This window comes from Acomys russatus, chromosome 8 (genome assembly GCF_903995435.1).
Source record: "Acomys russatus chromosome 8, mAcoRus1.1, whole genome shotgun sequence".
NCBI classification, from domain to species: domain Eukaryota; kingdom Metazoa; phylum Chordata; class Mammalia; order Rodentia; family Muridae; genus Acomys; species Acomys russatus.
The window spans coordinates 32,651,683-32,660,878 of record NC_067144.1 but is presented as its reverse complement, the minus strand read 5'-3'; the positions used below and the strand labels follow the sequence as shown (position 1 = coordinate 32,660,878).

The following is a 9,196-nucleotide window of genomic DNA, read 5'->3' as shown; positions in this document are numbered from 1 at the left end:
CCAAACACTAGCTATATGGAAAGTTCAGAACTAAACAGCCTTAATTAAGGGTGATCAAAGTTAAAGGCAGGACAACTCCTAGCTACTGCTTATCTCTTTAAAGTTAACTTGGATCATCCCTGTTAGCCACTGAAGATGATGTAACAAGTCCCAAAATGGGTGTGGCAGTTAAGAGCTTTTAAAAACTCTTTTTCTCTAAATAAACCTTCAATTAAATATAGTAAAAAGACAAAAGGTTTCCAATTTTTTTTTCTTCAGGTCCCAACAACAGGCAAATAGAGGCAGCTATATTTACACACCTCCTCTGCTGTCCATTTTGAATATCCATTGTAAGACAAGATAAACCTAGGCGGTGATATACAGCTGAACTCTTACTGAGATAATAGCAGAGTGAATGCATCACTTTTTGAGCTTTATTAACTCAAATACATTTTGGTCACTCTATGGACTACAACACCCTGAAAGAAAGCCTGCTATGATACAGCTCCATGACTTCTAATCTGATATCCTCAATGATTTAAACAGAGCAGACTTGGAATTTTCAGGTGAATTGTCACCTTTTATAATTTTCAAAGCATGTGAAGTTTGTCAAAAGAAAAAAAGAAAAAGAAAAGGAAAGAAAAGAAAACATTCTAGCTCACCCTATTAAAAAAGAAATCTAAATACAGGCAATGTTTGCCATCAAACTTTTGGACGGAGGGTCTGATGTGTGCAGAACACTGGAGGCAGAAAGGGAAGCAGCACATGCACTGTGGAAGGAATTTTAAAGTCCAGTCAAAAGAACAAGAGAGAGAGAGAGAGAGAGAGAGAGAGAGAGAGAGAGAGAGAGAGAGAGAGAGAGAGAGGGAGAGAGAACCCAAACAGAGCTAAGCAGGGATACAGGAGGCAGCAGGAAGGGTAAGTGAGAGATGAAAAGAGGCCCCCAGACAGATGGGGACAGACTGCCAAGTACAGCCAGTGAGGGGAGCGGGCTGGAGCGCAAGGGTTTGAAAGAGAAGAAAAGCGGGACTCAGCCATAAAGGCTAGAAAAACTGTTACAGAAAATGACAAATGGCATCACTCTGTACTATTGTATAAATGGAGAGCAGAAAATAAATAAAAACAGAATAGAGGATATGACAGCATAAATTGGGATCAGGGAGAGAAAAAAAGCACATTGTGGGACAAAACAGATGCACGATGCCCACAATATTGTTAGCAATTTATATCTGATGGGACAAGAACTGGGAGCCTTTGTGGGCTTGATTTCAAGAGGGTGAACTGGCCCAATAATGCCCAGGCAAGAGGACTCTTGCTGCTATGTTCCTTCTGAGAGAGAAGTTGGTAAGAGCGAGCAAGAGTTGGGTTCACCTTGTGTTTCCCTGGCTACCACCAGTGGCACCGTCTAGGGCACTCAGTGCCTCAAATGGCAGGCAGCAAAGAGGACATGACAGCTGGTTAAGACCCAAGACTGAACCCCGAGCAGAGGGGCGTTGAGTATATTAAAAGGTACAACTTTAGTTCATTAAAAAAAAAAAAATCTGACTATAAATATTTTCACACCTGACTTTCTTAATAGGGAATAGGAAAGTTTGAATCTGTTCCAAGTCCATCTGCTTTTTGCTCTCTTCATCAAAATTGATTTTGAGTAACCAACATATGAGCAAAGAGTAAATATTTTCTGGAGGAAAAAATAAATGCATCAGGAGCCACCAGGTTTGTGTAAAGGTATTCGGCTCTCTCTTGTTATGCTAATATTTTGAACAGCTACAAAATCAGGGAGGAAACCTACTTTTTGTTGAGAAGCACTATCTTGGTAGTGTGGTCAGTTTTCTGAGAGGCCTCAGCAGGTCATAAGCTTAGGTTTGCCACAGACAAACCCCTTGGTCCCCACGTGAAAGATGACAGTAAATTTGGCATACAAGAGGCACATGGAAGCATCCAGTGGACTGAGAAGGAATAACCATTAGTAATGCAAACACAAACACGAATGCCTTGGTTACACAAACAGGAAACATTACTGGTATTTTCTTAGAGGGCACTGGTGAGCAGTCAAGAAAGCTTGGCACATTATCTAGTTTTAAAGTTTTAAAGAGATCAAATATTTGCATCAAATATAATTGCACCCAATAAAGACTTGTGTGTTTAAATGTATTTACTAAAAGCACAAAGTTAGCATTTGCTCTTCTGTAGCTGCCTCGCTTTTGTTCATACAGAAGACGCATGTGCCTACCTTATACATGTGCACACACAAACACGCCCACAGACGAGGTAAAAAAAAAGTGCTAGTAATCTAAAAGTACTCCATGCGGTCACAACTGTCAGGACGTTGGTTTTCTTCTAACTGGGGAGGAGATGTGGTGGTTTTGTTTTGCTTTTCAAACTTAGGGGAGGAGGAAGAGGAGGCAGAAGGCAGGATACAGGAGGAAGGGGATGAGTGTTCATCATGCAACAGACGGACAACAGGCGTAAAACCTCCTCCCTGGGCCTTGCTCGGGCCTGACGGAGACACATGTTGCCATGCAGGAGACGCATAGTTCAGATTTCAGTCTTGCTTTGTCATGCCTCCGATCAGAAAACATGGGAAGAAACACTGTAGATTTTTTTTTTTTTTTTTTTTTTTTGCCTTCAAACCAGAGGTCTGGAATACATATGTTACACCCATAGCTATTTTTTATTATTTTTTATTTTTTGCTGAAGAGTGTGAGCACAGTGCTTTGAGAATAAGTCTGGCTCCTTTCTGCAACTGACACGCTAGTGTCACAAGACCATGTTTGAAGAGGACAAAAGGTACACAAGCAGCAGGACAGGACAGGGAGCAAAGGGTCATATGCAAAAAAAAAATAAAAATAAAAAAAGAAGAAGAAGAAGAAGAAAAAAACCCACATCTGTAAAAAAGAAAAATGTATCCAAAATCTGGGTGTACTGTATGTCAAAGGGGGGAATGTGTGAACGGCAGCAACCCCCAAGAATGAAGACACTAGTGCCATCAATATCATAGCACATATAGGAGCCACATGGGATTTGCCCAACCACGTCCATCATTTCTACTCCAGTCTCTACCGTTCTGACCCAGAAGTGGCAGTCTAGTTATTCAGCTGGCAGCATAAGCAACAAAGCTGCCAGGAACCTGAGTTTACTAAGGCTTGCTGGGTACCACTGTTTTTCACAGGTATCTCTGGGTAATCGCCAGGTTAGTGCTAGGCAAGTCTCACAGAATCGATTTAAAACTCAAGTGTCCAGAGACTCAAGGACCGAACGAGCATCATTCTTGGAAGTTGCCCCTGAAACTTTTACCCCTAGTTGAATAGTTGAATAGAAACAACAGAAAAAATGGATTTCAATTGGTTACACAACACATGTCGTATTTCTTTTATTAAGTAAGTTACAGCTGCTTTGAATATAAACTTAACTGTAATAATCATCTATGGGTCAATGACATGTTCTTTCATAGATGAAAAGTCAGTTTCTGTGGTTTGTGTTCATCTTTCCAGCTGTGAGTCATCAAGGCCATGGTGCTGAAACACAAGTGTATTCCTCCACTGCCGACTCTCAATACTGCCCGTCACTTCCCTTCACTTATTCTGGAAAAAAAAAAAAAAAAAGAAACATGGACATTTGATCACTACTCGTGTCTGCTTCCTAGGCATTAAGTCATGATCTGTTTCTAAAATCTGAAACTGTTTCAAATATATTATATCAAAAATCATGGAAATGTTATCTGTAAAGGTCACAGACAGAAACCAGGCAAATCATTAGCCTTTTCAGTTTGGTAAGTAAAATGCCAATGACAAGTGAGAAGAAAATCAACACAGACTGATCACCTTGGTTTGCTGGGTAAGCTCAACAAAAGGCAAGAAATGGTGATTGTTTTTCAAAGCAGAAGTTATTGATCCAAGAATAATGTTCTATCGTGTTTACTTTAGATTTACACTGTTCAGTTGACATACGTGAAAGAGACTTGTGATCTGGCACAGGTAGAGAGGAAGTCCCTGGGATGGTACCGTGAACCTCATTCGGGGTGACAAGGCACACTATGAGTCCAGAGTGGACGTCGGAAGACACAGCCCATCAACAGACATTGAAAAGCAAACTGTGACTGGCTAAATGTAAACACAGTTAGGGGGCATTTTCAAGCTCATCACAGACATCACGTGCTATGCAAACAAGTAAAAAAAAAAAAAAAATCAAGTTCTTTATGGCATCGCCTGATACAGTGACTCAAAAAAAAAAAAAAAAAGTCACATTTTAAAGAAATTTAACAAAGAGGCACTGAAGGTTTTCACATTGGTTTTCTGCAAATGGAGAAAAAGGTTGTTGCTGTTTTCCTTTTTTAATCCACTTACAGAAAAATGACACCATGGTAGGTAAAAGAAAGAACGTAATAGTTGAAAAACAAGACACGGAGGGTAAACATGATAAAACCATGCCAGGAATCCTGGCATCTTTCACATCTATTCCCACTAAAAGCAATATTTTTAGGGAGCAGCAGCTTGAGTAGCAAAACACACATTTAAAAGCTCTGACAAAAACCCTGTAACCATGGGACCATTCTGGACTTCCCGTTAAACCGAAGCCTGCGTTAAATTTAGCTCACCCAACACATGATCGGGAGTGTTTTTAATCTTAGGCAGATATTAATTGTGCTCTAGGGAAGAGGGGCCTCCTGTGGTCCTCCCAGCCAGTTCTTTGTTATGGAGGTGAACACACAGGTCACAGGCTTTACAACAGTGAAATATAGTGGGGACATGAGCAAGTCCTAATGGTATGAAAACACTTTTTTGAAAATAGGATAAGTATGCAAATGTAGTTGCCAAGTGTCAATGGGTCTGGAGGATCATAGTATATTAAGGTTAAAAAATGTACACATTAAGGTGAAAACTCACAGACTTCTTTGATAGTAATTAACAAGTATGTTGGGCAGTGGTGGTGCAGGCTTTTAATCCCAGCACTAGGTAGGCAGAGGCAGGCAGATCTCTGTGAGTTCGAGGCCAGCCTGGTCTACAAAGTGAGTCCAGGGTGGTCAATGCTATACGGAGAAACCGTGTCTCAAAAAACAAACAAACAAACAAATAAACAAAAAAAGAAGAAAGCCCAAAAGAACAAAACAAAACCAAAAAGACTTAACAAGTACATGTGTTGGTCATAGTCGGGAAACTTCAGGAAACATATGTTTCTGCTGCTCTGGAGTTCAGAAAAGCAGGGAAAGCTTGGGTGGGCAAAGAAGTCTCTTTCTTTTTCTTTAATACGTTTCCACCAGATTGGGAGTAAGTTCCTGCTTGGAAAAGTAACTTATATCATGCCCGCACCTTCCCTTCCCCGCGCCCCAACCCCCCGCCACCATGCAACATGCAACCAAATCATCTCTCTGAGTATTAAAACAAACCCTGTCAAGGTGAAACAAACTTGTGCCAGAATACCTGCACGTCTTATAAAAGGCACTTAATTTAAAGGCTCAATCAACAGACGCGTGACCTGAAACACGTTTATCAAGAGCGGCAACCGCTCTGCTGGGGAACCAGGAGGTTCCGGTTTGTGAGACCCTACAGGTTTTGTTCTTTATCCACCTATGGAAAAATGACATTATGGTCGATAAAATGAAGAACACAACAATAGCAAATTAGACCTAAGGCTTAAGCATCAAGAAATGTGGACATCCATGATTGACAGTGTCCCTCTTTAGTTGTTGTTGTTTTGAGTTGTAATTTCATGAATCTCTTTGCTTTCTTTTTAAATGTCCATGCATAGGTGAGTGTACGACCACAGGGGAAATATATACTCACCATCGTTCATCATTCCTTTTGATTCTTTAAATGCTAAGGATTAGTAACAAGCAGGCAATTAGTAAGAAGGCAAGTTAGTAAGATTTCACAGTTAGAAATAATCTCAAAATAAACAAATATGCAACAGCACAACGCCAGCTACGCCTCAATGAAACAGCTAGACACATTTGAGGCCATCAGTCACTGCGAAAGTTTGTCTACAGTTCACACCCTCAGTGTCCACAAAAGCAAGCTGACTTGCCGCGGGGGGGGGGGGGGAGAGCTAGATTTACATAGAAAGTAAGTGACACATCTTGGTATCACTCCATGGTGGCAGCCTATATTTTCTAAATTTGAAAAATTAGAAATAATAAGCTAGCGAGATTTTTTTTTCCCCCCACTGAGGGTGTGACACTCCATCTTGTCTGGTATAAAAAGGGTCAATGGTCCCCTTGCCCAAATGTCACTCAGGATAGCACAGGACAGTGAGAACATTACCAAAAAAAAAAAAAAAAAAAAAAAAAAACCCTACCAATTTCTGATGAATAATCAAGAAAGAATCAAGAGATCAAGATAAGAGATTATACGGACAAAAAAAGCAAGCAAACAAACAAAACTCCCAAACTAGATTCTTCCCAAGGCATTGATGAGCATTCTAACATCTTTGAGGATCAGTTCAAATTATGATCTGCTAATGGGCCAAGACTACTAAGTTTATAATAATCACATACCGTTAAGGGGTTCCTCTACAGCTTTCTGGAAAATATTTAAGATACATTTATATAAAATATATGTTATTTTATGTCTTTTATGCAAAAATTTACACTATCATTGAATCTGTATTATAAGCAGAGAACCCTAAGGTTTAAAAGCAAAATAAAGACAGCAGAAGCTAATGAAGCAAAGCTTCCCAGGGCTAGTTAATAGTTTAATAATAACCATATTATTCTCTTAGTATATTTTCTGTGAAAAATTTCCCACACCACCCACCACTCAAGTAATCCTTATCAAAGTATTAATGTACAAACACGCAAATTGCAGCAACAGATAGAAAATACAGTTAAATAAGAGGTGGTAGCGAAGCAGAATCATTTTCGTATCATGCAAATTGAACTCAGTAACAGCAAGAAAATTGTGAGGATTTAATGGTCCACTGGTCAGGTTATCTCTAAGAGGCACTAGGAAAACTGGTAGCTGCTTGTGACTAACATAGCTATGACACCAGTCTCCTTAGAGTGAAAGGCTGAGGTGAATTAACAGTCTGCCCCAAGCCCGCCCTTTGGGAGTGTCCTTGGAGGCGTCCGGAATTTATCTGTCAGTCACTGTGCACAGGAAGCTGAGTACAGTATAGTCCCTTTCTGATCTTAATTCCACGTAAGAAATCTCAGCCTTGTCACCGTGGTGAGTCTATATGGTAATTTTTTTCTCTCGTACATCTCCTCCCGAATTTGCTCTTTTTCTTAGAATTTTCCCCAAGAGTTTATGAAGGAACTCAAATACAACGAGACCCGTAGTACACCCTTGGGAAAGAGATGCTGATAAAATGGGGGAGTCGTTATTCAGAACAGATTTTTTTCTTCAACACTGTGTACCTTACAGACTATATTTTTTGGTGAAGTGGTTTTAACACAAACTTCTCTTCCTTAATGTCATTCCTGAAACTGTCCTTCTGTGAAATCACATCAAACAGATCCAACAGGTGGGGAGACACTTCGCATGGAAGAGGTAACTACATTCCTCCTCCTTGCATATCCAGTTCCATGCCGTAGAGGATCATTTCAGTGCCTGCGCATGAATGGGTCTGACTGTGTTGTAAAACTTGTCTTGGGGCACTTAAGTACCAATGCCCCAAGACAAGTTTTACAACACAGTCAGACCCATTCATGCGCAGGCACTGAAATGACTTTAGCATTGTCTTTAATTTGATGACACATTAAGCAGAGGAAAAAAAAGACCAGTTCAATATTCCAATTACCTGCCCCTCATTTTAATCCATCAAACAATTGGTCTTAATTCATTTAATAAACTGGAACTTACCCTAGGAGGTTGTATAGTCCTCTGGTTGGAAGCTGGTAAAAATAAAAACATAAAGGCAACAGATGAAGTAAACGAAGTAATACAATGCTTAAGTTTAAGATAACATGCTCAGGACTAAAACCAGAAGGTGCTAGATACTCCAGAAAAGGGGTTCTAGCCTTGATGGTCTATTCGAAAACTAGACGGCTCTTGATTTATGTGCTTTGATAGTAGAGAAGGAAGCAAATAATATTTGCCTACAGCAAATAAAAGCAGAGACTTGCTCATGTTCCTGCGCCTCTCTCACGTTATACCTCGTGCTGAAAAGACGTTGTCAACTACTCTCTCCTACCAGAGTTCTGTCTCTTCCTGCTTCTCAGCTGGGACGGCCAGAGAGGGCAATGAGCACAAGAACAGTTCCCTTCACACAATCTGTGGGTTCCTCATTGAGCGGCCTTTTCTTCCTTTCTCTCGTATTTACAGTTCCCACAGATCTAGACAGTAATCTTGCAAATGTGACCACCCCTAGCCGAGCCCCTCCCGAGCCTAGAGCTGTCCCACACTGCTGGTCTCGTACCAAAGCAGGCCCTTCTCTGTGTGCTCCTTCTTGCCACTCTTGAGCTGCCCGCTTCGCTGCCTCTGCACAGATTAGCTAACGAAGATGCGAGACTAGAGAGAAGAAACTAAATCACGAGGGAGAAAAGAACAACTCTGGATTGGTAAGAAAGAAAACTTCCTTATAAAACCAGGCGAGGAAGCGATAGAGCAACCAAAGCCAGCCTCAACACACAGCCAGTATCCAAAAGACAGGAAAACATGACCAGAAACATTCTCTCTAAGAGTCAATGTTCTTTTTCTAGACACAATTTCCTACCCCACCCATCTATCCCAGTTTATGAAATCCAAACTTCTCTCTCTCTCTCTCTTTTTTTTTTTTTTTTTTTGACAGCACAAGCATTCAGAGAGCTCCAACAGATTGCACAATGCGGTTTTAAGAAGGGAGCAAATCAGAATCATTTCCAAGTCCTTTGGACTGCTGAGGAACATTGTCAGGGCTTATATACTTCCACAGAAACCCAACTGGCTAGCACAAAGGCACATCCAGGACAGCCAAGTTCCCCTACCCAGCCCCTACACATTCAGCAAGCTTCTCCAAATGGGAAAACTGCAGCCGCCAGGCCACTAAATATCACGTTACCAAGAGAATTAGGAGAGCTTAGACAAAGACAACTAGAACCTTAGTGATAGGGCGGGTAAAAAAGAAACAGAAAGGAAGCAAGGAAGCATCTGGAGTATAGAGCTACAGGAAGGAAAAGTGCCTATAAAAGGAAGCAACTATAGAACGCACCACATGGCTAAGCAGAAGAGGAGAACAAAATACAACCATTTTTTCTTTTGTTTTTATTTGTTCATTTGGTTTTTTGTTTGTTTGTTTTGGT

The 9,196-nt window shown here is 40.7% G+C and overlaps 1 protein-coding gene across 5 annotated transcripts in view; it reads right to left on the bottom strand.

Moving 5' to 3' along the window:
- Window positions 1–3,292: 3,292 nt before the first annotated feature.
- Window positions 3,293–9,196, bottom strand: part of Cd47 (CD47 molecule) — a 57,153-nt gene continuing 51,249 nt past the window's right edge. For 2 of the 5 annotated variants that reach the window (XM_051150029.1, XM_051150034.1), the window contains 4 exons: window positions 7,779–7,810; window positions 6,473–6,497; window positions 5,763–5,795; window positions 3,293–3,563 (listed from right to left, as the gene is read on the bottom strand). In XM_051150029.1, coding sequence (XP_051005986.1) covers window positions 3,559–3,563; window positions 5,763–5,795; window positions 6,473–6,497; window positions 7,779–7,810 — 95 coding nt within the window. In that variant the 3' untranslated portion in view covers window positions 3,293–3,558. The remainder of the gene's footprint in view (window positions 3,564–5,762; window positions 5,796–6,472; window positions 6,498–7,778; window positions 7,811–9,196) is intronic. The other 3 variants (XM_051150030.1, XM_051150031.1, XM_051150033.1) reach the window with 3 other exon arrangements.